This window comes from Setaria viridis, chromosome 3, assembly GCF_005286985.2.
Source record: "Setaria viridis chromosome 3, Setaria_viridis_v4.0, whole genome shotgun sequence".
Taxonomy (NCBI): Eukaryota; Viridiplantae; Streptophyta; class Magnoliopsida; order Poales; family Poaceae; genus Setaria; species Setaria viridis.
Genome location: NC_048265.2, coordinates 46,256,769 through 46,283,865, shown reverse-complemented (window position 1 = coordinate 46,283,865; position 27,097 = coordinate 46,256,769). Strand labels below are relative to the sequence as shown.

The 27,097-nt window shown below is 46.7% G+C and overlaps 4 protein-coding genes across 5 annotated transcripts; 3 read left to right on the top strand and 1 right to left on the bottom strand.

Annotated features, from left to right (window-relative positions):
• Positions 1–4,196: 4,196 nt before the first annotated feature.
• LOC117849345 (protein ETHYLENE-INSENSITIVE 3-like 2) lies at positions 4,197–4,559 on the top strand. The gene has a single exon (XM_034730891.1). The coding sequence runs from the start codon at positions 4,197–4,199 to the stop codon at positions 4,557–4,559; it is 363 nt and encodes a 120-aa protein (XP_034586782.1).
• A 3,994-nt stretch (positions 4,560–8,553) lies between these two features.
• On the top strand, positions 8,554–14,750 carry LOC117848866 (uncharacterized). Its single transcript, XM_034730434.2, has 7 exons — positions 8,554–9,032; positions 9,096–9,215; positions 9,683–9,842; positions 10,304–10,441; positions 11,865–12,091; positions 12,229–12,955; positions 13,084–14,750. Exons 5-7 carry the CDS (start codon positions 11,867–11,869, stop codon positions 14,505–14,507), a joined length of 2,376 nt encoding a protein of 791 aa, XP_034586325.1. The 5' UTR covers positions 8,554–9,032; positions 9,096–9,215; positions 9,683–9,842; positions 10,304–10,441; positions 11,865–11,866; the 3' UTR covers positions 14,508–14,750.
• Positions 14,751–17,739: 2,989 nt separating this feature from the next.
• On the top strand, positions 17,740–21,444 carry LOC117849738 (probable serine/threonine-protein kinase At1g54610). The gene is made up of 4 exons (XM_034731401.2): positions 17,740–19,276; positions 19,443–20,726; positions 20,852–20,984; positions 21,069–21,444. The coding sequence occupies exons 1-4, from the start codon at positions 18,605–18,607 to the stop codon at positions 21,086–21,088; spliced, it is 2,109 nt and encodes a 702-aa protein (XP_034587292.1). The 5' UTR covers positions 17,740–18,604; the 3' UTR covers positions 21,089–21,444.
• A 582-nt stretch (positions 21,445–22,026) lies between these two features.
• On the bottom strand, positions 22,027–26,822 carry LOC117849739 (uncharacterized). Of its 2 annotated transcripts, XM_034731402.2 has the most exons (11): positions 26,584–26,821; positions 25,425–25,518; positions 24,753–25,083; positions 24,568–24,651; positions 23,976–24,464; positions 23,750–23,882; positions 23,508–23,670; positions 23,283–23,411; positions 22,980–23,174; positions 22,778–22,900; positions 22,027–22,394 (listed from the first exon to the last, which is right to left on the bottom strand). In XM_034731402.2, exons 3-11 carry the CDS (start codon positions 25,009–25,011, stop codon positions 22,281–22,283), a joined length of 1,689 nt encoding a protein of 562 aa, XP_034587293.1. In that variant the 5' UTR covers positions 25,012–25,083; positions 25,425–25,518; positions 26,584–26,821; the 3' UTR covers positions 22,027–22,280. The 2 variants fall into 2 exon arrangements, with proteins under 2 accessions (XP_034587293.1, XP_034587294.1); XM_034731403.2 differs by lacking the exon at positions 25,425–25,518 and having other exon boundaries at positions 26,584–26,822.
• Positions 26,823–27,097: the final 275 nt, after the last annotated feature.

Below are 27,097 nucleotides of genomic sequence, written 5' to 3'. Positions count from 1 at the left end.
AAGCCTGTAGCCTACCAACTCATAATTTACTACTTGTATACAGGGATCCTTGGATGAAACAATCACAATTCACAAACATGGAAAGGCAACATATATTCCCTAACATTTAAAATCCAGGTCAAAGATTTATCTAGGTATTGTTTTCCCCCCATCGAACCATTGCCCAATAGCTACTGAATACTTCCTTCCTGTGATCCATTATATTCTTATGATATGATGTTATGCCATCATTCTGTTTCTGCTGTCATTAATAACCGGATAATTCCTAAAGCACTGGAAGGATTCATTCCTTCTGCTTGGGATCCCCTGAATCTATGAGCTATTAAAATTTATGTTTTGAATTTTCATGTACTTCTGCTGCTACTGGTTGCTGTTGTTGCTTGATTGCTTTTGAAATAACATGTTTGTGCTACGTGTCCAGGCTGTATCACCCCTGTTCTGCTCATCTTATATATTGTATTTTGGATTGGCTGAAGTGCCCTGCAAGTTGCAGCAATGCTGCAGAATCTTAGTGAAAAAAAATGAAGTGTGTAAGGCTGATACCTCTTGATGCACATTTTTATGGGCCAAGCTTAATTCTTTGCTTCACATACGATCGGCTTGGTCCTTGAAGGCCTGTTAGAGCTCTAGGTTGCCATCAGGTGATCACTCTGCTTGTGCATTTATATCTTCAGTGATTTTTCTTGCTTTGTGTCATCAGCTTTGCTCTGTTAATCTGCCACTGTGACGAAAGCTGCCGTAAGTACTGTCAAAATACTGGCAGTACAGTGGTTGGTTGGTCAGATTGTTTGCATTTCTCAGGATCTGCACTTGTGCCATCATTTGATCCGTAGAAGATTTAGAATTAGAGTCTTCTCAAAATGCATAGAGCAAATGTGAGAAGATAGCAGGTTCAGTAAAGCAGGTTTTTGCCTTTCCATTGTGACAGCCAAGTGATTAAGTTGGAAGATGATTCAGTCATGGGTGGTTTGCCTGTTGCTGGCTCCAAGTTTTACATGTAATCATCTTCGCAACACGTGCATGTTTGAGAGGAGGGTACATATTATTCCAAATGAAATTTGAATAGAGGACCTGGAAATGTGTTTTGGATGGAATCAGAATCAGAAGCTCTGTATTTCACTGTTCCCTTGGCGTTTGGGATTTGGTGGCCGGCTACAGTTTGCCAGGCCAAACATTAGGCTCAAATTTTGGTAGGTGTTTGGTTCGTTATTTAAGTTTGGCTCGCCACGTGTGCTCGCCACAGTTTTTTGCGTCAAACCTGTGGCGAGCTTTTTCTCCGCCACCCCCCGTGTCGCGCCACATACGCATTGCTTTTTTCTGCTCATCTGTGCAGCTGCGTGCAGTCAGCCGGTCACTACCGTCACCTAGACTCATTTTTAATTCAATGCTCAGACTCTTGAACCGAGGAGCTACCAGCCTGAGCGTTCAATCATATTTAAGTACTGTTCTAGTTGATTTTATTTTCAAGAATACGCTTGCTGGATTTTTTTTTAACCTCATTTTTGCTTGAAGAAAATATCTTATCTCATTTTAACACCAAACCAAACACTACAGATTTACTTTTATCAAACATTTGTGGCAGCTATCCAAACACTGTTTCATGCGAGCAGGAATACGGCCTAAATTCCATGCGAGCATGGAGCAGAGAGCAGCAGACAGCGACGCACATACGGTTCCTGGGCGCAGAGGATCTTTTGGGGAGATCTGAGGGCTGCCTTGGTCGGCACAATGAAATGGCGGAAATGCCCCCGAGCAGATCTCAGAGACTGTCCTTTTCCATCTTCCGAAAGCTAAAAGCACGTGCCACGCATGCCGGGCTTGTTTGGTTGGAGTCTTAAACAATCTGTCTGATAACTCAAAAGTTGATGGTTTTTGCCTAACCAGGCAAGTATGGAGAAAGTATGTTTGGTTGATGCTTGAGCCTGAGATGCTAATCAGAAGAAAAATACACAATATAAATGTGTTTTGTGGTATGCATAAATATATTTTTTTCTATTCGGGGATGCTACTAAAAAGAAAAATACACAATATATATGTGTTTTGTGAGATATTTTGTGTTTTAATATATTATTTAGCTCACTTTCTCATTTACCTGCATTATAGAAGAATAAAAATTAATAAAAGAATTTGGGCATGTAAACACGATTAAACGAAGTTTTTTTAAAAACCGTTACAATTATTTTGCAATGTGTTGAGAAGTAAAAGTAGTGAAGCAAATGAGTCATAATATTGTGGGACCCAACTATCTTTTTTATAATTACCCTTTGTCTGAATGTTTAGCACTCGAATAGCAGCCCAGCAGAGTCGTTTCCAGCCGGACGCTCGGGTCTGAGTTCGTTGCCTGGACCAGGCAGTTAGCCAGCTACATCCAAACAGGTACCAGGTAAGTTGCAGGCAGCTCTCCACCTAGGCAGATTCACTCCAGGATCACAACCAAACAGCCCCGCACTGCCAATTCAACCATAAACAAGTAGCCATCCGTCACAGTGACACCGTGGAACGAACCCGGTTGTGCTTACGGTACACCCCGATGTGCTGTAAAACGAAGCTGCTTTTGAGCTCATGCACCTATCTGGGTCCGGCTCAGGGTTCTTTAAAAATAATTGAAAGAATAAGGGCATTTTTCATGGAGAAAATCCCCCTTTACCCCTTACATGCCATCAAAATTTAACTCCATCCCTCGTGTGCCATTGCTGTCATAGCACAAGTGTTAACTCAAGAGGGAAAAGACAATACTACCCTACAAGAAAAAAGATGAATGATATCCCTTCTACGCCATTACAATCAAGAACAATACTTTATCTGCATATAACAAGGAAGACTCCAGTACATATACAACGCACGGCGCATCGGTGGCGGAACTTGACCGGAGTGGCACCCATTTTGTACGGTAGACACCTGATTGCTTTCTGACAGCGACTAGTATCAACCATCCAAAGCACATCAGATGCTTTCACTCAAGAAAAGCACATCAGATGGCCAAGTATAAGCAAACGCAACCAAATAGCAAACTCATCTGCAAACCAAGATACGAGCTGAGTACGATGCAGAATTCAGCTCACATGAAGATCAGAGGTGCCGTCTTTCAAAAATAAAGAAGAAGATCCGAGGTACTTGAGGTGACAACGTCAGACTTATGCTTGCTCCAATAAAGACGACAGGGTGCAAAACGCGCAAACAGCTTCGGTGGTGAGGGCGCCGCCGATCCTTCAGGTCGCCGGCCCCTGCGCCGGGAGGACAAGGCGGGACCGGGCGAGCTGGAGGCGTGCTGGCACCTCCAGAAGACGAGACGGGCAGGGAGGGAGCGAGGCCGCCAGGCCGGGCAAGGAGGGAGCGAGGCGCGCGTGCGGTGCGGGATTGGAGGAGTGCTCCGCTCGAGCGAGGGGGCGGCGGCCGCTGGTGCCGCGACGCCACGCTGTGGAACGCGCCTGAGGACCCGCGGCGGTGGCTAGGGTTCGGAACCTGCCGATTTGGGGATAGAAAAAAGAGAAGAAAGATGGCTGCTGGACTTTGCTGGACAGAGGATGCGGAAGGGGTAAATTGGAATAATGGTGGACGACGGAAACGAGTTAACGGCGTTGGAAGAAAATTCGATGCATATGCAAACCGGATCGTGTGCATACCTGCTCCCGCAAAGCGATGCGTGGATGCCGCGGCCATCCGACGGATCCTGACGGGAAGAAAATTCCATGCATCCGGTATGCAAACCGGATCGTGTGCATACCTGCTCCCGCAAAGCGGCGCGTGGATGCCGTGGCCATCCGACGGATCCTGACAAGGGCGTGTGCCTACAAGCTAAAGGTGCAGCAGCTCGGCTCCCAGCGCTATTTCGCCCACTTCCCGCTGTCGGCAGTCGGCTCGACTCGGCTCGGCTCGGCGACCGTTCAACGCGTGCAGTTCCTAGCTCGACACCACGGTAGCGCATCCCAACAGCGCTGCCGTCGTCCCCGTCGTGCCGCTCCACTACGCGGCGGGCGGCCATGCCATGACCGTGACGTTCCATGGCCGGCGTCAACAGCGCCGTGTTACACTGGAGCACTGCAGCCACTGCCGGCAATCGCTGACGTTAACGGGTCCGCCGCCGCGCCTTTGGTGGTCGGGCACATGCTCATCGGCCCGCCGGCTCCGACCGTTGGCCTGCCGCTCACGGCGGTGCTGGATAAGATCAAGAACAGGTGAGCAACATCCTCGGGGCGATGCTCTCGGCGCTGATGCTGTCCTACGACTGGCCGGTGGGGCAGCGCCAAGGCTGGACCGGCGCCCCACCGTCGTGGTGGCCGACGGCGGCGGAGGACTGGTGGGTCCCGGAGGTTGTCGCGCACCTGAACACGATGCCAGCGCACACGCCGGTGCCGCTCAAGAAGGTGGAGAAGGTGGCGGTGCTCGTCGTCGTCATGAAGCACCTCTCGCCGGACTTCGACAGGATCTCCGAGAAGGTGGAGGTGAGCCAGAACGCCAAGGCCAAGCTGACCGCCGAGCAAAAAAATCTGTGGAAAAGCGCCCTCGAGAACGAGGCCGCGAGGCACAAGACTGCTGAGAGTGGGCGGTGGGCGAAATAGCGCTGGGAGCCGAGCTGCTGCACCTTTGGCTTGTGGGCACACACCCTCGTCAGGATCCGTCGGATGGCCGCGGCGTCCACGCGTCGCTTTGCGGGAGCAGGTATGCACACGATCCGGTTTGCATACCGGATGTATGGAATTTTCTTTCCGTCGGATGGCTGCGGCGTCCACGCGTCGCTTTGCGGGAGCAGGTATGCACACGATCCGGTTTGCATACCAGATGTATGGAATTTTCTTCCTCCAGCCTTGGCACTGCCCCACCGGCGAGTCGCAGGACAGCATCAGTGCCGAGAGCATCGCCCCGAGGGCGTTGCTCACTTGTTCTTGATCCTATCCGGTGCCACCGTGAGCGGCAGGCCAACGGTCGGAGCCGGCGGGCCGATGAGCATGTGCTCGACCACCAAAGGCGCGGCGGCGGACCCGTTAACATCAGCGATTGCTGGCAGTGGCAGCGCCACCGCGCCCAATGTGCCTGCGGTGCTCCAGTGTAACGCGGCGCCGTTGACGCCGGCCATGGGAACGTCACGGTCATGGCATGGCCGCCCGCCGTGTAGTGGAGCGGCATGACGGGGACGACGGCAGCGCCGTTGGGATGCGCCACCGTGGTGTTGAGCTGGGAACTACAAGCGTTGAACGGTCGCCGAGCCGAGCCGAGCCGACTGCCAAGAGCGGGCGACGGGCGAAATAGCGCTGGGAGCCAAGCTGCTGCAACTTTGGTTTGTAGGTACACGCCCTCATCAAGATCCGTCGGATGGCCGCGGCATCCACGCGTCGCTTTGCGGGAGCAGGTATGCACACGATCCGGTTTGCATATCGGATTCATGGAATTTTCTTCCCGTCAGGATCCGTCGGATGGCCGCGGCGTCCACGCGTCGCTTTGCGGGAGCAGGTATGCACACGATCCGGTTTGCATACCAGATGCATGGAATTTTCTTCCAACAGTGTTAGGGTCCTCTTCTCGGATAAAGATAGTGGTAACGGTACACAAGAAAATGGGGTTAAATTTTCAATAGCATCGAAGGGATGAGTTCAATTTTAACCGTCCGAAGGCAAATGCACGTGGTTTACATGTTTACCATGTCCATGCCTAAAGTACGATTTCAAGAGTTGTATCTTCATTACTTCATGACTCATGAGTCTATTAAGTTAATGGTTCCTTGTATTTTTTAAAAAAAACTGGCTAGAGAGTAATTGTGGTGAAGAGTTGAACACAAAGAAATTGGATGTCGCAACACCAAACTTATGCTCAGAAAGAATCATACCCTCATCCCATCACCATACGACCTGTTCGGTGGTGCTGGCTGCACAGCTGCAGCGCTATGGCTACAGGTCTTACGTTAGTTTTCTTGAATGCTGGCTGTAGCAGCAGCAGGGCTGCAGTTGTGCAGCCAGCACTACCGAACAAACCAATAAACTCTTGCTTGAAGCCGGAAAAAAACTAGAAATCAACACTATTAAGTTCTCAAAATTCTTAAAAGAAATATAATCTACCCTGAGCGACATGCCGGCATTTCTTTCGGTTAATCAGCAACGGGAAAAAATTATAATGCAAACAGTTGAACTTGAACCATGCTTGCAACATGTAAGATTGATGTTCCTAAAAAAATATAAGCTTGATTGGGAGATTTTCCTATATATAAGTTTTTTTAATTTATTAGTACTGATTTGGATGTTACTCCAATGCGGTCACCCACGTGGACATCACGTCAACTACAAGTCCATAAAAACCACTCCGACCATTCAAAGGGCTGTTTGGGAAGGGCCTGTTAAAATTTAACAGGGTGTTAAACTTTAACACCCTCAAATGAGGTGTTAACCTTTGGTATCTTGAGGTGTTTGGATGATCTGTTAAACTTTAATACCTTAGGTTGTAATTGACAACTTTACCCCTCATTACTCCTCTTAATGGCACCCAAATACCCCTTCTTCCTTCTTCTCCTTCCTCCTTCCTCCTTTCCTGGCTGCGCACGCCAGGCCACCTCCTGGCTGGCCCCCAGCGCCATTGCTCCCTGGCCGGCCCCTCCCCTTGCTCGATCCACGCCGCGCCCGGCGCCGGCGCCGACGCCGACGCTGCCCTCCCGCCGCCGGCCGCACCGTCTCCGGCCCCTCCCCTGCGCCTGCTGCCTCCGGCCCCGCCCCGCCACCGGCGTCCCCTACCGCGGCGCCAACGGCCGCGCCCGCCCGAGCCCCCACCGCCACCACCGCGCCGCCCGCCGGTCCCCACACCACCGGAGCGGCCTTGCCCGCGCCCGCGCCGGCCGCTGCCCGTCGCCCGACGCGGCATCCCAGCGTAGGAGCGGCACGGACCGGCGGTGGCGGGCACAGCGGCGGCGCGCGACGGGCGGACCGGTGGCGGCGCGCGACGCGCGGATCGGGGAAGGAAGATGGGGGGCAGCGGAGGAGAGAGAAGAGGAGAGAGAGGGGGGCAACCAGGGAATAAGTGTGGAGGGGGACCACTTTTAACACCTTTAGCACATTTTAACACCCCCTCCATATGTTTATGAAAAGAGAGGTGTTAAATTTTAACACTTCATCTTTAACACTTGTGTTTGGCAGCCAAGGTGTTAAAAATGTGTTAAAGGGTGGTGTTAAACTTTAACACCTCCTTCCCAAACAGGCCCAAAAACTATAGGGTATTTGCACGTTTTCAACGATTGAATTTTTCAAATAAGTTTTTTTCAGGAAAAAGAAAGAATTTGTCAAACAATCGGATTAAGGTTGGTTGATAGAGCCCAGGAGTTAAGTTAGGATGGACATTTTAAGTATCTTTTTCTTCTTATACATGAGTGATAGTATAGATTTGTTCATAACACTGCAAAATTTAAAGTCTCCAGTAGTCAACTTTGCCCAAGAATTGGAACAAGAATCTTCTGCCCGAATCCCAACGGAAGGTCTCTGTGTGACTGTGTACTGTGGGGCTGTGACCGGAGGAGCCTCGCTGGCGGCTGGCGCCCCTTTCCTCCAAACCCTACTGGCCGTTGCTCTGACCACTCTGCTGCCATGTTTTGGGCAACCTGCTGGCTCCCGCTCAGAGTTATCACCTTCCTGCAAGCCTTGAAACAATGCTTCATTTTATGGCAGATTTTGGTTTTTACCCACAGGAAATACAGCAACATCAGTGTTTGGCTGGTTGGTTTGATTGATGCATCACTGATGCTGGTCCTGTAGCATCAACAGCAACAACAGAAATCCAGAGAATCTTTCTTTTTCCGAAAAAGAAAAACAACAGTTTCAGAGCTAATCCTGGGGGGGTATGGCACATGGGTCATGCCATTTCTAGTGGAGCACACGAGTGAAGAACAAAGGCATGATGGTTCAAGATTAATTGGAGAATAAAAATAAGAAAAAAAACACAAATATAAGTGAAGTTGTTATACAGAAAGAGAGGAGTCAAGGCAAGTTAATGACCAAAATAAACCCATTTTAGAATTTGAAACAGAGTTTGGTAAAAAAGATATCAGCTGAAGATGAGTAGGTACTGATGTACCATGCAATTTTAATCCAAGTATTGTAGTAATGGTTTGGTAAACGTTTTGTCCTAGCTTGGCTGGAACTGGAAGAATTGACCGGTACAGTGGAGGCGAGTACAACTGGAATCCTGGGAAGGGGAATCCAGCACCAGAAAATGGCATAATAATGCCTCATTAAACCATCCATTACGCAGCCGTAGAAACGAAATGAATTCAAGAAACGGCCATGCCAGCAGCCAGCGACCTGCCTTTGACTGCTGTTTCAGATTTGTTTTCATGTGTAGTAATGCTAATGCCCCATTATACTCTAATCCAAGATTAGGAACAAATACTTGAAATGTCTAGGTCTATACCAACAGGATGATGCGTCGCTTTCAGCTGCACTAACAACATTCTTGAAAATATCAGGTGATTAGTTGTGCATTTGTCACCTGTCAGCTAGGGACAAGAATTGTGGTTGTGTGCATGTAGCAGTGGCGCTACATTTATGATCTTCCTGCCTTTCCTTTCTTTATACTCCAATCCAGAGGCAGCAGGAGAGAGAAAGCCAGTACTCCTAGAGAGAGAAAGGGAGAGGCGGCAGAGAATCTCCCAGGTCTGATTGTCCAAAAGACTGAACTCACACAGGAAAAAAGGAAGAGGGGAATGGAAAAGGCAGAGAAGCCCCTAATTTATGGCTTTTCCACCACAAAACCCAATGCAAAGTGATGAGGAAGAAAATCAATGCCTTCTCCTATCCACCACCAAACCTTGGTAGAGTTGAGAACAATACAAGAGGAGCCGGCAGAGAATAAGAAGACCAGAAGTTGACAAACTTTTCCTGTTCTTCGAGAAGCTCATTTTTTTCTCCTCTTCTTCTCCATTAGAGAGAGAGAAGGGGGAGGGAGAGAGAGAGAGAGAGAGAGAGAGAGAGAGAGAGGAGAAGAAGATCCCTCTCATCTTCATCTGCCTGCCAAGCTAGTCTCCCGGTTCTGCATCTGGTTCTCCTCCCGTCCATGGTCTAGTGAGTGACCAACGATTGTATCCCTGTCCATGTGGATGGCGATAAACTAGTACTTGTTTATAGGTGTTGCTGTTTGTTTGGTTGGCCTTGTCTCCTTGTTTGAGGAAGTGGGGAAAGGCGGAATCTTTCGTTGGATCATGGCGGTTCCGAGGCGACCGGTGGGCTTCGTCTTCCCGTGACACGGTGAGCCGACGAATCATCTCCTGTTCTTGGCTGCTTCCCTCTATTCTGGTCTGGCCGCCATTGTTTCAGCGGAGGAGGTCGGGGTCGGAGGCCTTGGTCTTGGATGTTCTTGTTCTCCCCCCGCTTTCTTTGCCATGCGTTGTTTTGCTATGATTTCATCTCTGCGGAAATAATTCCTCTCCTTTTCGTTTTCCTTGTTTTGTTTCTGCTTTTTCGTTGGACAATGGCAGAAAGCAGGCGGCTTTTCGGGGTTTTGGTTTGATTGTTCTTGCAGTTTGCTTGCGATGTTGTGATTTCAAGAATTGTTTCGGAGAGCTCTATTTTTTCTTAGCATTTTAATGTTTGAAATCCTTCTGGCTCCAAGATTTTCTGTGATCTTGCCTTCAATTTTCTTGATGCTTGCATTTATTTCCCTTTTTAATTTTTTTCTCCCCATGCCCTGACGTGCTGCAAATGCCAAATTACAGGTCTCTTCTTGGTGACGCAACCTGAATTTTTCCTCTGCTCATTCATGATAATGATGAACTGAATAGGCTGGCATTAATAGCTCAGTTTCTTGGAGTTACACATACAGAGGCTCAGCTTGGAGAATCTCTTACCCACCGTCGTTTCACATCAGAGGACTTGGTAAGTTGTGGGAGATATCCTTGCGGTATTCTGAACCAGTGCTTGCAATACCTTCTGTTTATCTTCAGAGAAGATGCTTATGTTACTTGTGATCAGAATTACTAAGTGTATGTAAGGAAAAATGCAGATTTGCATCTAAAATAACTAATGCTTTGATTGCTTTCTATTTATATATGTGTATTCTTGTGATGTGGTTCGAGGGCTTCACTGCTATTTTATTCACTTTCAATCCTACATTTTCTCCGATGGAAAAGACCAGTGGCACTTAGATTCTTTTCCCCAGTAAATCGCTTCTCAATTTCTAGTTTAACTCTCATTGCAATTTGATCTCCACTTCAGTTGTGTCATTAAAAGCTGTAATGATGGCTCATGGTCAAGAGTTTGCAGAAAACAAAATTGGGGGCCTTACTTTCAATTCTCAGTTATATGACTGCTTACGAGTTGTTATTGCCAATTTTCAGGTCACTTCCAGGTGCATTTTCCTGTGCTGCATAAGGAATAGCTGAATAAAACAGCTGAACAACTCAGTTGTCCTTGAACTACAGAGACTTGATCTGCAGATTCTTCTATTCAGCACTGTTTCATATTTGACCCCCTTTGTAAGTTAGAAATGTTACACTGGTCTCCAAACCATGATGCTTGTTTCAGTTCTTGGCTTATGTAATTATCTGTATGGATTCCAGTTTTGTAATTTGTTCTGCAATATTAATGATGCTAAAAAACTCAAGCATCTGTTCATATCTTGAAGATGTGCAGAAGCCTGAAGGGCTTCAGTTAGATACAATTTAACTTTTGTGTGGTAGTTCCCCTCTTTTGCCAGACGAAAATTAAAACTTTACTGGTTTGTTTACTATGCTTGACTTGACTATATTTTCCCCATATCTGGGTTTGTTCATTGTCCGTAATTGTGATTGATCTTTTTATGTCAGTCATTTATTAAGAAGCTATACAGGACCTTAATTGATTATTTGCAGAGAAAGACAGCCAGGGTCTAGACATTGCAAATTCAGTGTAGGCTGTACACTGTAGAATACAGGTGTACCATGTACCTCTTGGTGTTCCAATGATGTTGTTTTGTTGATTATTTAGGTCCCGGTATTGAAGTGCCTATGGTGTTTGTGATTATGCCTGAAATAATTGTCATGGGTAGAGAAAGGCTACTGTTGCTTTGTTTAGGTGTTCCTGATGTTGATAAAAGACAGCATGTTAGTGGATCAGATCTTTCTAGACAATGCCATTTAGGCTAGAAAACATTTGGAGAAAGGCTATTACCGACTTACCGTGGATAATCCTTTTTATCTGCTCACAAGTGACAAAGTTTAATCTGTTACAATGGACAGTTCATTTTAGGATGTAGAGTATAGCTTATTTATGATTAGCTAATGAATTGTAATGAAAGAACTTTAGTAACTTTCTTCCCCATGCAAAGATTACAGTACTGTAGTATGTAATTTACCTATAGGATGTGCTTGTTTATGTATGTTTGATAGCATCCTCCTTGTGGCCATTTCAGCATATTTCCCTTTTCTCATTTTGTTTCCTAAGTGAAGTCCAAAAGGAAAGGCTGCACATATGGACAATTTTGTACTGACTTGTTGAGATCCTCTGTTTGATGGCAACATCATCCTTTTTGGCCATTTTATCATATTTCCCTTTCTCATTTTTTCTAAAGTGAAATCCAGAAAGAAAGGCCGTCTGTAGCATATGGACAATTTTGTCCTCGCTTGTTGTTATCCTCTCCAAAAGAAAAAGATCACAGTGCGCATGTTTTGGCCCACTTAGACCTATGCATGAGATGGCCTGGACAGGTCAGGTTTGGGAATGCACATTATGTGCAATGATTTAGTGCAAATATAAAATCATGCATACCATAGCAACAATCATTCTGTAGTTCACAATCTCTGAATGTTCTGAGTAAATGTACTAGTATACTGTGACAATGCATTTTAGGTTCAATATGCAGTATGTTAGATGTGGATGATATCTGGATAACCTAGAATTTCTCTGTCAACACTTCATTAGGAATGGGAACAAAAGTTGAGGGCGAGACCTATATTCCAGGATACTTCGACATGGCAGATTCTAGTGTAAACTCTAATGGCAATGCACTGCCATACTACAAGGAGAACAAACCAAATGTGCATCTTAGTGACAAGTTCACAATAACATCTCAAAATGGATCTGTACATTATGACAAGGAAATGCTAAAGCGGACAATGCTTGTACATGAAGCTACATTCCGGAAACAGGTATATTTTGATGAAGCCATATCATTGTTGATATATACAGAACAAGGCATTCCTTGTAGCATTGGCATTGTTTTCTTATTCTGGTCCGTAGTTGTAAAAAATGCCTCATTTCTTTTACCATTTTGATGTCTATACAGGTGTATGAACTTCACCGTCTTTACAGAACTCAGAAGGAAATAATGGCACAGTTCCAAAGAGAAGAGTTCAAGGGTTGTCCTAGATATGCAGAGGCATTGCAGCCAAGATCCTCTGCATCACAGATACTACTTGAGGATGTTAAACGAGTGCGCCAAACTGCAACTCCTATTTCTGGACACGATCTTAAGCAATCATCCATCAATTTGATTAACGAAAGTAGTTCACAATTTAGTGTGAGTGGAGCTCCTTTGAGGCATAGCAATGTTAGGTCTCAAAAGAAAATGTTGGACCTTCAGCTTCCGGCAGATGTGTATGCTGATGATGATGACGAAGTGGAGATCCTGGAAGTGAGGCCTTCGAAACGTTCCCCATGGGTTAGTGGTTCTGTTCTGGGTCGAAATGTCAATCTCAACCTTGAAAATAGTGAGGGCTCTTCACATGTGGAGAAGAGTTGGATCACTGATACGCAGGCTCATCACAGCTCAGCTGCACATATACTGAATAAACCAGTTGAAGAATCATCTAGTATGAAAATAACAGATTTTCTTGGTGTGGGAACATCTGCTTCTCAGAACCAGCATTATGTATCACAGGGAGTGAACCTGAACCTCCTAAGCTCGGAAGGAAAATTAAAAGAAAAATGTGTTGGTAAAATATCTTCCTCTAGGTTCTTTGGTGCAAATGAGGATATAAGGCATAGTAATTCATTCCAACAGAGAAAGGATGGTAAGATTTGTACACCCTTTTTGCTGCAAGTTTATTTTTATACTGATTGCTGCAAGTTTTATAGCTTCGTGGTTAAATCACTATCTAGCCATTAGTGCACACTAATGTATTTTACTATTCTTTTTCAGACTCCAATGTTAACATGGGATGGTACAACCAAAATCGTACTGGTTCCTCAATGGGGCATTACTCGCCTAGTGCTAGAACCTTCAATCATCTGATCTTTGCACCGCCTAGCTTCAATCACGCACTGAATCCTCCATGGCAAATCAACAGCACAAGCTACTTGACTAAGAGTCATTATGGTGCTGCTGAAACATCCACTGCTAAGCATGCTCTTTCCAGTGGGTTCTCAGTGGATTGTACTCCAAATGCACCATATCATCATTCATTGAAGATTCATGAAGAGGCACAACATCGAAAGCTCCCTCCACTCCATCATAACCTGAAGGATATAGATCTGAATGATGCGCCAGTAGATACCGCCGCTACTTGGGAACAGGGAAGTGAGAAGTCAATGGTTGATATCTCTTGGAAACAGGTAAGCCTGATGAAGTCAGAAGTCCCATCAAGTTATGCAAATTGCCATTACCAGATATTGCCCAGTCCCACGTTTAATTCACAAAATAAAACTCCCACAAGAGTCCCCACCTTTCCCAACAGTGTTGGCACTGAAAAAGATTCTCGGTGCTCACCCACTCTTCAGTATGACCTAAACGTTGGACCATTGATTAAGTGTGAACCTGACATGGAAATGCAACCCCAGAGGGAGGAAGCTGACAGAGATTTTAGGAATCTCATTGACCTGAATGAACCATTGCCAATCATGGATGATCCAGAGATAGATGCTTGTGAATCAGGTGAACTTGTTCCTCACGAAAGCGATGATCCCTTAAGGGATTCTCTTGCTATAACCGCAGCAGAGAGTCTGGTAGCAATGTGTAATGTTGTCGTTCAGCCAGGATCCCCTCAACCTGACACTTTGCATTGGTTCGCTGACCTAGCTGCATCCAAAGAGAACACAATGTTTGACAAGGACAGCGATGATGACTTTGAGGCTTTGACACTGAAGCTGCAAGAAACCAAAAGCACCGAGCACCATTCAACACCAAGAGCCACCCAGAAGGATAACTGTGACAATGGCCATTGCTCTGCAGCTTCACTGCTGACCCCAAAACCTCAGAGAGGCAAAGGGCGAGGACGCCGTAAGAGGAAAGACTTTCAGAGGGACATCTTGCCATGCCTTGCGTTGTTGCCGAAGCACGAGGTGTCAGAGGATCTTCGTGCACTCGGAAGGCCAAAGCCAGTGACCCCAATGAAGGGAGGAGGCCGGGGCGGGCAGCAGCCGAGGGGGAGGCGCCGGGCAAGAAGCATGGCTGTCGCCATGGAGGTGGAGGAAGTCGAGGTCAGCCCACCGCCAGGGTTACCACCACTTGCCCCTGCTGACTTGGACGCCGATGCACTGGGCATAACCAGGTGGGGAAGGACCACCAGACGCTGTCGAAGGCCAAGATGTCCGCCGGCGAACAATGCGTCGTTGCATGTAGCCTGAGAGTTTTAGGTGTCTTAGCTGATGAGGATTGGTCAGAAACTGTGTTTTCCTTCCTGACGAGTTGCAGAGAAATTGAGAAATTAGTAGGTTAAAAGTAGCCAGTCATAATTGTACATGCTTCTCAGCACTAATTTGGCTCCGGAAACCTTCATTGGATCAAATTATCAAAACATCTTGTACATCTCTTTGAAATGAACTCTAATCCTAGAAAGAAATGCACATGGAGAATTAGCCTTTCTACCAGTTTGTTGGAGTTTCAGTTTTCATTGATTCAATCTGACTGTTGATCAAGCTGACATGCCAGTGTGATATCAATATCATGCTCACATAGTCACATGTTGGATAGGCTGCAGAATTCGGTACTTTTGTTACTGATGGTGTCAACTGATTGTTTTTAATACTTTAATACCAAACATGTCAGTTTGTTGGAGGTCATTAGAACCTTGTGCTGTACTATGAAGTAGGGGATTTTTTGGGGAATGGACCATGAAGTTGTTCAACTACAGCACAACCTTTTACGTATGTTTCATTTCTTGTTCCTCTTTTGACTAGTCAAATTATATATTATTGTCACTTTTTTATTGCAAGTAACATTGGAGCTATTGTTATTACAATTTCCATGTGTTTACAAAACTAAAAAAGTTACATTTCATAGCCTGACAACCAGGACCTAGTGAGTCCTGGCACAGTGGTGCAAGCGACTTGGTTGGGCCATTACCTTGAAAAATAAGCCCAGACCACATGGAGCTTGGTTGGCCCATTACATTTCTGTTTTCAATTTCTTACTATTTCTTAAGCTTTTCGAACACACACAATATCTGATGTAAAAATATTTTCAGTACTTCTTTTTCTAAACACATGTTACCAATAATGCCATTGAAAACATTTTTTTAGTAATTTCTCTAAACATATGTTGCCAGCAATGCCATTGCTTTTTATGTAAGTAATGGTAAAAGTTTAAAGAAGTTAACTGCACTTACTCTAGAACTACATTTATTAAGCACAGTAACAAATCTCTTTTACCAAGGTTAAATTTCACAGAACTATTTGTCAAAATAATCGTGTTACGCGGTTAGGATATAAAAAAAATGTAGTTTTGTAAAATCGACTCTTTGCCAAAGGTGATACCACCTTATACGAACCAGCTAGTAGAACATAGGTTTGGCATGCAACCAGCTAGGTTTCCGACCTGTATCGCTGTATGATGTGCGCAAACAGTTCTTGAGTTCGCGCTAAATTGACCAGGTTGCTAACTTGCTATAGAATGTTAATCAAAGTTTCTCTAGGAGAAGTTTTGTCAAAGAGATGATGAAGTGGCTCAGCAGATGTTTGCAAATGCCACCATCACATGCCTGTACTGAATACGGCACGGCAGCAGGCGCATTGCGTTTGCTGACAGTGTCATCCTTGTGCTACACTACACTACACTGATTGCAGCATTCATGGACACACACGGTTTGTGACTAACAAAGGATTTTAAGCAGGATCTTAGCAAACCAGTGGGGCCCACGCAAAGAGGTAACATGAGTGCTAGGGCATGTCGCATGAGCATGTCTCTTCCCAATCAAGCCTTGAGTACTCCTTTTCTTCTTTCATCAGTGAAAAGACTGCTTGAGAAAGGGAACAGCATGCAACCAGGAAGCACCAGGACTTGGATCTGAAAATATTACCCTGTCTCCATAGCCTTCTTGTTACAGTTCTGACCAACTGTTTTCTGCGTAATTTCTCGAACGGTTATTTTGTTTTGCTTATTTGTTAAATTTGTATCCCTCATGTTTGCATTTGCTTTGAAGTTTTTTTAGGCCCACAAGAAGCAGAGTCACAAACATGAGACAGCGCAAAATATCAGAGGTACATTTTGAGTTTTTCACTATTGAGAGACATGGATAATTCTCAAGTTTTGACATGGCAAAGGATGGTCCAGTACAAGAGTTACATACTAAAATTTGCCGCAACCAAAAGAGGAGCAACATGATCGATCATATCTTGCGTCAAAGGTTGCATGCAAGATGTGAGCACCAAAGCATGGCACAAAGCAGAAAAGATCATCCTATGATCCTATCTCCCCATGCAATTGCCCAAAGAGCACAAAGAGCACTACTGCAGGAATTCCTTTACACAGAGTGACAGACAATTGGACCCCACCATGCGCAACTTATCCGGGCCCATTTGTCGGTCTCTGCTCATTAGCACCCCCTCTCAAAAAGCCATTGTGCTTAGAGCAAGAACAGCAGGCACATAACACAAACCACAAAAGAGGAGACCTCCTCAAAAGGATTGCCCAACCACTAGCCACAATGAGTGGACTTTTGCCTTGCTGCATTTCCCCCCCTTTTTTTCTTCTACTTTTTCCTCTCTTTCTATCTGTGAGAAATTTTGCTTGGATAAGTCACTGTCTGGTACTCTGGTCCAATGTAGAGTACATCTCTATGCACATATGACAATTGGAGCCATTTACTTTGTACCATTTTGGGAAGCATGGAGCAGGGACAAGATGGTAAATGGCAGTCAAGGCCAAATAAATTCCTTTCTACAGAAAGAATGAAGATGAACTGCCTGGCTAGCTAACCAACCATGCGATGTGCAAGCACTGTCCTTGCAATGCATTCATCACAATTCACACCTAGTTGAGCGTGCACTGCCTCGTGTAGTACCGTGAGCTTCCCATAAATTTCAGATCTCATTTGGAATACAGAAACAATTTTCAGGGAATAAGAGGAAAAAAAAAAGAAACTTTGCAGGTGTTAACATTGCTATACCGCGACTAAGATCGGTACTTATGAAATTCAGATCAGGCATTCATGATTCAAGGAAATACAAGGTACTCGATGAAATAAAAACAAAACATAATTTCAGCAGCAAATTGAGATCTAAGCTTAACTCCTCATCCAGCAATGGTCCCTATCATAAACATTCTCACACAATAGTCAAACATTCCCTCCCATACACCCATCCCTCTCAATCTCATGATAATGGATTTTGGTGGAGGTGGGGCATCAACCATCGCCATTGTTGCGCCGGCATATATCCCTTTCTCCAGACATGAGAAAAGGGAAAGTGAGAGGGAAAAAAAAATCACCAGTCAAAGTGTTAGATCACCACTTTTTATCATGTTTACAATTGTTTTTGTTAACCACTTGATGTCATGTTCCTCCCAAACAAAACCACCTTTGTTCATGTGCTAATCTTTTCATCAACCACATCATCACAAGCAGCACTAAACCTATATAAAATATATGAATCAAAACATTAAAAACTGGAGGAAAGGCTAGAGAGAGAACCAGGTGAGGTGGCTGGAGATTTTAAATACAAACGGCTAGTACTGCATGCCCATACTGCCCTAGTGCCTTGAATACAATCAGTTACCACATGAACATTTTCCCCGCCCAAAACCAGGACACCACGTTGCATTGCCTGTTGGGTTCTTGCACACACATCAATTCCTTTGCCCCGTGTACCCTCCCCCAAAACAAATGTATTCTTTGACCATCGCAACCACACACCTGCATCTTCCCCCAACTTTTTCTAAAAAGTTTTTCCTCTCTCAAACCAAATCCACAACAAAATCATCTCGAAATTCATGCAAAACCCCATCAAAAGCTTCTGTCATTTTTAAATATTATTTTGATCAGTTGCACCTGTTCTTCCTTGTTCTCTGACATAACATAGAGAAGCTGTTGCACTTAACCAAAGACCCCTCTAATCCTCTATCACGATCACATACCATGTTTAGGCTTTATGAGGAAAAAAATAGTGACCAGGATTGAGAAATTGCACTTGCTCCCCAGCTCAAGACCAGCGCAGGGATTAAAGCAAAAGGGGAGGACAGTTTGAGCACCAATTAAAGGCAGCCGCGGCAAATTGGCCATGGCCTGCCATCTCCTTCCTTGCTATCTTTAGCCGCTGCTCGCATTGCTTGTGGACGCAGGGGAGGAGGGTGATCGCCCGGGGGAGCCAGAACAGAGGAGAGAGGAGGATAGCGTACCCCCCTCCCCTGTGTTCTTGCTCCTCCTCTGTCTCCTCCTTCCTTCGTCAAGCTGTAGGGAGGGAGGAAGCGGAGTGCGTGGCCCGCCGCGCCGCCAGCGTGGGCGGCGGCCATGGGTTGCGCGGCGTCGAGGCCCGGCACGGTGTCCTCGCCGGCGTACGAGGTGTCGTCGACGTCGTACGGTGTGTCTCGCAGCGTGTCGGCGTCGGCGTCGGCGGAGCTGGGGTCGTCGTCGGCGGTGTCGATATGGAGCCGGCCGGTGCGGCTGGAGGCGTTCGACGCCGGCGCCGGTGACGAGGACGACGAGCGGCGGCGGCGGTCCGGGAGGGAGGCTGCTGCTAACGCGGCGACGACGGCGCGGCTGGGGAACATCCGGCGGTGCGTGGAGGGGGAGCAGGCGGCGGCCGGGTGGCCGTCGTGGCTGAGCGCGGTGGCGGCGGAGGCGGTGCAGGGGTGGGTGCCGCTCCGCGCCGAGGGGTTCGAGAAGCTGGAGAAGGTGGGGCAGGGCACGTACAGCAGCGTGTTCCGGGCGCGGGAGCTCGCCACCGGCCGCCTCGTGGCGCTCAAGAAGGTCCGGTTCGACAGCGTGGAGCCCGAGAGCGTCCGGTTCATGGCCCGCGAGATCCTCATCCTCCGCCGCCTCCGCGGCCACCCCAACGTCGTCGCCCTCGACGGCATCATCACCTCCCGCTCCTCCTCCGCCATCTACCTCGTCTTCGAGTACCTCGACCACGACCTCGCCGGCCTCACCTCCGACCCCGACGTCTCCTTCTCTGAGCCCCAGGTACTATCTCGTCGACATGATCATCTCTTAGGATAAATAATGGATAATTGAGGACACTATGATCGTGGCGTGGGACCATGATCATCTCTTAGGATAGGATCTCGATCATGGTCATGGCAATGGCGATCGATGGTACAAGCTGACAGCATGTGCGTGATGGGTGTAGATCAAGTGCTACATGAGGCAGCTGCTGGAGGGGCTGGCGCACTGCCACGGCCGGGGGGTGATGCACCGGGACATCAAGTGCGCCAACCTGCTGGTGAGCAGCGGCGGCGAGCTTAAGGTGGCGGACTTCGGCCTGGCCAACCTCTTCACGCCGTCGGCGGCGTCGGCGGCCGCGGCGCCGCTGACGAGCCGCGTGGTCACGCTCTGGTACCGCCCTCCGGAGCTCCTCCTGGGCGCGACGGCGTACGAGCCCTCCGTCGACCTCTGGAGCGCCGGCTGCGTCTTCGCCGAGATGCACGCGCGCCGCCCCGTCCTGCCGGGCCGCACCGAGGTCGAGCAGATCCACAAGATCTTCAAGCTCTGCGGCTCGCCGCCCGACGACTTCTGGCGCCGCTCCGGGCTCGCCCACGCCGCCGTCTTCCGGCCGCAGCAACCTTACCCGAGCCGCCTCAGGGAGGCCTTCGCGGGCTCCATGCCGGAGCACGCGCTCCGCCTCCTCGCCACGCTCCTCTCGCTCGACCCCGCCGCCCGCGGCACCGCCGCCGCCGCCCTGGACGCCGAGTACTTCGCGACGCCGCCGCACGCGTGCGAGCCGGCGAGCCTGCCCAGGTACGCGCCCAACAAGGAGATGGACGCGAAGTTCCGGGAGGATTCTAGAAGACGGAGCAACGCCCGGAGCCACGGCGGCGACGCGGCGAGGCGGCCGTCGAGGGGGCACAAGAGCATGCAGCTGCTGGACACGAACCAGAGTCACGTCCACGCCGAGGAATCGCTGCCCGTTGTTGTGGACGGCGGCGGCGGCGCGGCGGCGAGGAACGACGGCGACTCGCGGCTGTTCGTCGACCTGGAGCCCGTGCCGGCGATCAGCAGCAAGCGGCACGACGGCGGCGGCGGCGACGCGGCGCCGTGCGCCAGAACCGTGTCGAGCAGCTTCAAGGAGGCGCCCCGGCTCGCGCAACGCCTCCCGCTCTCCGGCCCTGTGCAGCTCGCCGCGTCCACCGGCTTCGCCTGGGCCAAGAAGCCCCGGCCGGACGCCACGGCGGCGGCGGCGGCGGCGGTGACCAAGAGGAGCGGCTCCAAGGGGCCAGGAACCAACAGCAATGCCGGAGGAGACGCCGAAAGAACGACGGCGGCGGCCACCGCCACTACCCCGGCGCCATACGAGGCGGAGAAGCAGGAGATGATCAAGCAGTGGGCACAGGTTGCTGACGCCTTCAGCACCTCCGAAGCTTACAACAACAGGCTCAGGCAGACGCTGGATGCCAAGCACCTCAAGACTGGAAAGGTCTCTCACTCTCACTACTCACTAGCATTTCATTTCAGTGTCGTGTCTTTGACAGTTTCATGTTACTGAATTTTGTTTATGTGATTCGTGTTTCTGATAGCCTCTGTCACTGAATTTTTTTTCAGAAGTACAAGGGAAAGGTGGACAGGGTGGACTTCTCAGGGCCGCTGCTGTCGCAGCCGCGGCGCATTGACGAGCTCCTGCAGAACCACGAGCAGCACATCCGGCGAGCTGGCCGCCGGTCATGGTTCAAGAAAGGTGCCTGATGATTCACACACTAGCTGAATTTCTCTAAAACCGCCATGACCAACTGCCATTGCATTGGTTCCTTGTTGTTGACAGGCAGCAAGGAGCATCACTGATGACAACACATGCACGGCATGATCAGAACCAGACGGGCATCAGATTTGTGTGTACTTACCACAGAAAGAAAAATGAAGATGCTGCAATCAAATGGAAGGGATGAAAGGAGCTGGACCATGAGTTCCTCCTGAAGTCCTGATGAGCAGGTGTTTTTTCAGGCTGGACAGACAGTCAGCCTGATGCCATCAGGGTTAGAGCTGCCGTAGTGTGTTCTTCAGGTTTCATGCAACCAAATTTGCTCTACCTGAACTAGACAACACCGTTGTTGTTGTTGTACAAGATCTTTTGTGCTCACTTGTGTTGATAATATGCATGGGAAGCTCCAAAATGCGGTTTCCCATTTATTGCCATCCAATTGCCGCATCAATTTCTTGCCTTGGCCCATCATTAGGTCAGTTTGTTCCCCTGCTAGTTTAGCTTCCCTATTTCACAACCCTGTTGCTTTGATGCTATTCTCCATGTGCAAAAATTACATGTTTTTTTAATAAAAGCATTACATAGATATCATATGCAAACACCCAATCATGTGTATAATAATGAAAAATCTTAAATTTAGAACCAACCTGATATGGAAAATACAATATTTTAGAGTCAGTTCACTCTGTTTTACTTCTTGGATTCACATGTGCCCATAAAACATACCATGTTGAATAAAAGTAGCACTTACTAACTTCGTTAAAAACACTACACTTTATAAGGGAGAATATATCTTGGCTTGCTGTTTTCCAAAAAATATATTCCCACAAAGTTTAAGAAATTTCTTCGAAAAAAAAGTTCAGGAAAAGAAAATCAAATTTTTTTTTGTTAAACAAAAAAGTTCCTTTAAAAGAATGGTTTTCCATTATCTTAAAAAAAAAGAAAAAGACTATGTGCCAACACAACAAAGGTGGGTAACCCTGATTTCAGCAATTCCTCAAATCATGAGACTGAGAACAGATAAATTGAATAAATAGATTGATATCTTGGTGGCATTCTCAATTCCCGATTCGCAAATCAATTTCCAACAGAATTTGACTCGCAAGACTAGAATGCCAAAGAACATGACTGTACACACAGATCTTCTACAGAGCTGTTCATCTCGCGGAGCCAAACCAACATGCCTCCTCCCTTCCAAGAACTTGCAAGCGCATGCTATGTTCTTGTCCAAAACATCAGGTTCAGTTAATTTGGTACCAGTTCAATTGTCACTTGTCAGTCGTCATCGCATGGAAGGAGTGTTGGTATTTGGCCGTTGTCCACAAAATCAACTTTGTTTAGCCTTACACTGCACAATACATGTTCAGGAAGCTCTTCCTGCTTCTGGGCCTGTGTAATGGTCGGTGTGTTTAGCTTATAAAGAATTGGTGTGCATCTGTAACTTAACAGGATGACAAAATGTTTGTACAATACAATATCACTACTATTCGTGATTAACTATACTTGCACGAACAATAACAAGATAAGTGGTACGGTTTGAAGGTTTATATCACATTTCCAAATTATCCCATAATGGAAAATAGCTAAAGTTGTAATAAAATTCAGAAATATTCAGCAGCCCAAGCTATTAAAACAAGATGTAATTCTTTAGGTCAGTTTTATCTCCTGATATCCTTAACAACTTTCCGGATGATATTGATCAGCAAAATGGCAGTTCGTGGAATCAAGATGCATATAACAAATAAAGAAAGCAGAAAGGACCGTCAACCTACCTGTATGGTTAGACCGAGATCAATTACTCCATGTTTCAATCGTTCTCGGAACGCTTCAAGCCCTTTCCTTGAGATGAAGCTAAACCGGTGTACATCAAGGTCGATCTCCAAGTAATTTGATCCCTGCATTGACTCCACATGTCATGTAAGAGTCGATATAAAAGAAAGGAAAAGTAGAATGATATCAAGTAAAGCAACTTACCACATAAAAGCTGTGTTGAGGCCTTGAGAGGACTGGCTTTTCGTTGTAAGCCTGCACAAGCTTCCTCTCCGCAGAACTGAGATTCATGTCATCTGGGTTAACCAACCCTGCCAATATTTTCAATCTTTCTCTGAAAGGGACTGTTGAGTCCAATGGGAAACCCTTAACCTTTTCTATCTCGTCGTTTACTAGTCTCTGAAAACAAACAAACAAAGAGACAGAAATTCAGTACGGTTCAGCAATGGATTAGTAGGCATCAGTTGTTTGTGAAAAGAGATGGCATCCAACAACGAAGAAGTTTACCTTGATGCTGTCATGAAACTGAGGTGAAATTTCTTTCTCAAAGTTGTCGTTCAGTTTGAAATACAGCACTAGATTAATTCCTTCCCCATCACTGTCACCAAGGAACATAGCAGCAGGATATGTAGGCATCTGCATGGAACACGTGTAATCACTGGAATAATTCACATGTTTCTTTAGGAGAAATCAGCATGTTCAATGTCAAGGCAGAAAGTATGATTATTATACCTGAATATTCACGATAAGTAGTGAAGGAATTTTTTCATTTGGCTTTACAGATGGAAGCTCAATATGCTGGGCAATGTGATGTATTTTCCTTGGGGACATGAATATGTCGACACCAAATGGAGTGTATGGAGAACAACCTGGAGCAGGAGACTTCTTTTTGTCCCTGCATATAACTCCAAATTAATATAAAATCAAAATCATGTTCATGAGACATTTACATGCATTTGTGGAGCAACTCTTACTTGAAAAAACTTTCCCCTCGCAGTTTGAAGGTTGAAGGCTCAAGCACAGACCAACAACCTTCCGAAATTTTCTCACCGGCTTGTGGAACCAATAATCCAGCTCGTGGACAGATCAAGTACCTCCTAGAGGAACCTGCAGTTAGAAATTTAAAATCAATCATGCTGTTAGTCCTTCCTACCTCAGTTCACTGAAAACAAAAGGTGAATAGATCTGAGCAAAACCTACATATTTCAGTAGTTTGCTCTCCATCGAAAGATTGCCTCTTGAAAGAAAGCCTGACAACCGCTGATTTCTTCTTTTGGCCCCGTGGACTTGCTACCGCCAATGGCTGGACCTTGTTAGCATGACGAGGTGTGCACACTGGTGTCAAATTTTTGAAGATGCTTTCATGTTGCTTCTCTCCATCTTTGAAAGACTTTAAGGTATTACATGCATCCTCGCCTCTTCTAAGTTTTGTCAGAATTTTTATACCCTCATTTCGTGTCTTTGCTTCATCAACCTTTCCACCAGAAACGTCACATGCTTCCGGGCTTGCAACTTTAGGCCTCTCTGCTTCTATTTTGTTTGCATCTCTTTTCAGGTACTGTCCAACAGCTTGAGCAACACTAGAACTGTCAAAAATTCTTTCAAACTTATGGATGGCATCAGCAATGGATGAAGCATCTTCGCACTGCATCAATTGTGTACCTACTGAATTTGACATAGCAGGGAGGTCTGCAAGAAAAGATCAAGCCTGAATATAAATGGCCCTTTCAACAAAAAAAAGTCTGAGCTGTACCTTTAGCAACAATCGAAATGGCTGAAAAGCAATACAAACCTCCATTGACACTGCTGAAATCTTCATCAGAGTCAGATCCCAAAATACTAACAGAGTCGAACCATGCTTCTTCTTGACACACAACTGGACCAACATGGGAAATACAGAAGATTTAGCCCAGCTCTTTGAAATGCAAGACTTTGCGTTACTAGAACATATGCAACGAACACAAAGATTCCAATTACCATTTCCATTCTCTGTGTCCAGCTCACTATGATGCCACTGCAATTGTGTGAGGTGGAATGTAACATTTGAGCCATCAGATCTCCGCCGAGTGGCTGCAGAAGTCCCTAAATGGACTACTTCTCCAGAAGAAGCAAAGTTCTCCACATCACTGGCGCGTACTACAGGTGTATTGCTTAAAACCTTGCCACGGTAACGCCTGTATATACAACAGAGTCTTTGTGATCTCCGCTTTCTGCTTGAAGATACGCAGGCACCCATAGTGGTTGTAAGCTGAACTTATTCAGCACAAGAGGATTTCTTCTTCACAGCATCTGACCAGACTTCAGGAAGCTGCAATACAGAAATGCCAAAGAGAGATTAGTTATGCCTAACTAGAATGCTTCAATAAATAAACAAACAAACAAAAAGATATAGATTATACTTTTTGACTTCTTGTATTCTAATAACAGCACCTACTACTGAAATAAGATTAATACAGCAGATGTTCGGAGTACTGAATCCGAAAGTTGATGAAAACTTTGAAGAGATAAACCAGCAAAATACTACATGCAGTGATATGACAAAATACGCACAATCATAAAGAAACCAAGCATTAGAAGAAAAAAATGCACAGATCTCTAAATGCGAAGATTGAAGCCAGAAATCATAAGAAGGCTCGGAACTCAAACTACCTGATGACAAATGGGGACAAATAAGCCTAGGAGAGATGATATTATTGGTGGCCTACTAATCACCACCGACGCGCAGTCCACTCCCTATGACAGCCTGCACCGAAATCAATTTTCTGACTATTAAAAATCAAGCATATATGCTCCTAACATAAGCAGTTGTTTTGCGCAGCATACAGCTAAAGGAAATTAATCTAAAAAATAAATTTAAAGAACGAAAGTACATTGAAAGTATTCAGAAACAACTGGCCCTCCAGATAAAAACTATAAATAAACACAAAGATTCTGCAAAGTTTTAATTGCTCCTTGAACTCTTCAGCCCAACAAGTTGACTTAACGGCCACTAACAGAAATTGTTTAAGCGTTCAAGAGGCAAAGAACACAGAAACCCACAATGGAGACTAAAATAGCCCGACTGGAAACTGCCACAAGACCTGGATCTTAGTCTTCATCCTAGCCAAGAACATCTCAAAAGGAGTTTTTTTTTCCTTTCTAAAAAAATAAAGAAATTTCAAAAGGAAGAGAATATGAATAGGCACAACAAGAATCCGAAAGACTTGGACCCACGTCCCCACTAATTCCACGGATGGCAGCAGAAAGAGAATCCTAAACTGAATCAAAGACGAAGCGGAACAGATTGCCGAGAACCATGGCATTTCTTCCGCGGCCAAATGCTACCTCGATTGATCGATCGAGAGGGGCTTCCTGAGCAGCAGAAGAACCCAAGGAATCGCATGGGAATCCCAGCCTGATCCCAAAGGCGGAGGCGCCGCCTCTGAATCGCCCAAACAACTAGCTGCTCGGCATTGCAGGAGCCCAGGGAAGCACGCAAATTTATGCCAAAGAATCCCAACCATGACAGGTACACCCCAGGTGTCTGTACGAAGAAACCATGCTTGCCGTTGCCGGCTTCCTCCAAAACAAATCAAAAAGTAAGAGAGGGAAAAAAATCTCAAACCCGAGCCAAACCGACACGCAAGACGAACAAAGCCGTTTCCTTTGCTGCCAAAACCGGCAAAGATCCACCCATAACTCCCCAAAACGAAAAAACAACCCCATCCCTGGCCACAAACTCGCCGGTCGCCGCCGCCGGCGAAGAAAAGCTACCAAGCACAAATCTTTTTCCCCACTGCGCGCAAACCGAGAAGGGACGAGGCATTACGCGAAGGGAGCGGGCGGGCAGCCTGAGCCTGACCGGCGGCCGGCGGCGGCGAGGTGGCCGGCCGCCGTGGTGCGTGGAGCTGTGCACGAGCAGGAGGATCAGAGGGAGTCGCCGAGGTGGTGGTGGTTCATGTGCCTGCGCGTGTGCGCCTGCGTATAGTTGTTATACACCACGTGGGAGAGGGGTAGATTGAGAAGGTTCAGAGGAGGGATGAGGAAGGTGGAGGGAGACTCGGACTGGGAGAGAGACAGGGGAAGATGGAGGTGGCTACAAGGCTGCAGCTTTTCTCTCTCTAGCCTCTACCCCTCTCTCTCTCTCCTCCTGCTTCTGTTGCTTTGAGATTTATTTAATTTCAGTTTTTTTGGACCAGCAGTTCATTTGATTTTTATTTTTTTTCTGTTTCCCTCCCCTTTTTACCTGCACAAAAATGTTTCTTTTCATAACTCCTTTTGCGTGTGTGCCAGTGCGTGGGGCAGGCCAGTTTGCACGGTTTTTACCTTGTGCAGGCAGAATT

What these genes read in the sequence shown, in the direction of transcription:
- LOC117849345 (XM_034730891.1), top strand. Translation starts at nt 4,197, where the DNA reads ATGCTCTCGGCGCTGATGCTGTCCTACGACTGGCCGGTGGGGCAGCGC.
- LOC117848866 (XM_034730434.2), top strand. Translation starts at nt 11,867, where the DNA reads ATGGGAACAAAAGTTGAGGGCGAGACCTATATTCCAGGATACTTCGAC. An exon ending in AAGCTACATTCCGGAAACAG is followed by an intron (nt 12,092 to 12,228) that starts GTATATTTTGAT and finishes ATGTCTATACAG; the next exon opens with GTGTATGAACTTCACCGTCT. An exon ending in ATTCCAACAGAGAAAGGATG is followed by an intron (nt 12,956 to 13,083) that starts GTAAGATTTGTA and finishes ATTCTTTTTCAG; the next exon opens with ACTCCAATGTTAACATGGGA.
- LOC117849738 (XM_034731401.2), top strand. Translation starts at nt 18,605, where the DNA reads ATGGGTTGCGCGGCGTCGAGGCCCGGCACGGTGTCCTCGCCGGCGTAC. An exon ending in TCTCCTTCTCTGAGCCCCAG is followed by an intron (nt 19,277 to 19,442) that starts GTACTATCTCGT and finishes TGATGGGTGTAG; the next exon opens with ATCAAGTGCTACATGAGGCA. An exon ending in AGCACCTCAAGACTGGAAAG is followed by an intron (nt 20,727 to 20,851) that starts GTCTCTCACTCT and finishes ATTTTTTTTCAG; the next exon opens with AAGTACAAGGGAAAGGTGGA.
- LOC117849739 (XM_034731403.2), bottom strand. Translation starts at nt 25,011, where the DNA reads ATGGGTGCCTGCGTATCTTCAAGCAGAAAGCGGAGATCACAAAGACTC. An exon ending in TACTTATCGTGAATATTCAG is followed by an intron (nt 23,412 to 23,507) that starts GTATAATAATCA and finishes TGTTCCATGCAG; the next exon opens with ATGCCTACATATCCTGCTGC. An exon ending in ATCTCGGTCTAACCATACAG is followed by an intron (nt 22,395 to 22,777) that starts GTAGGTTGACGG and finishes ACCATTACACAG; the next exon opens with GCCCAGAAGCAGGAAGAGCT.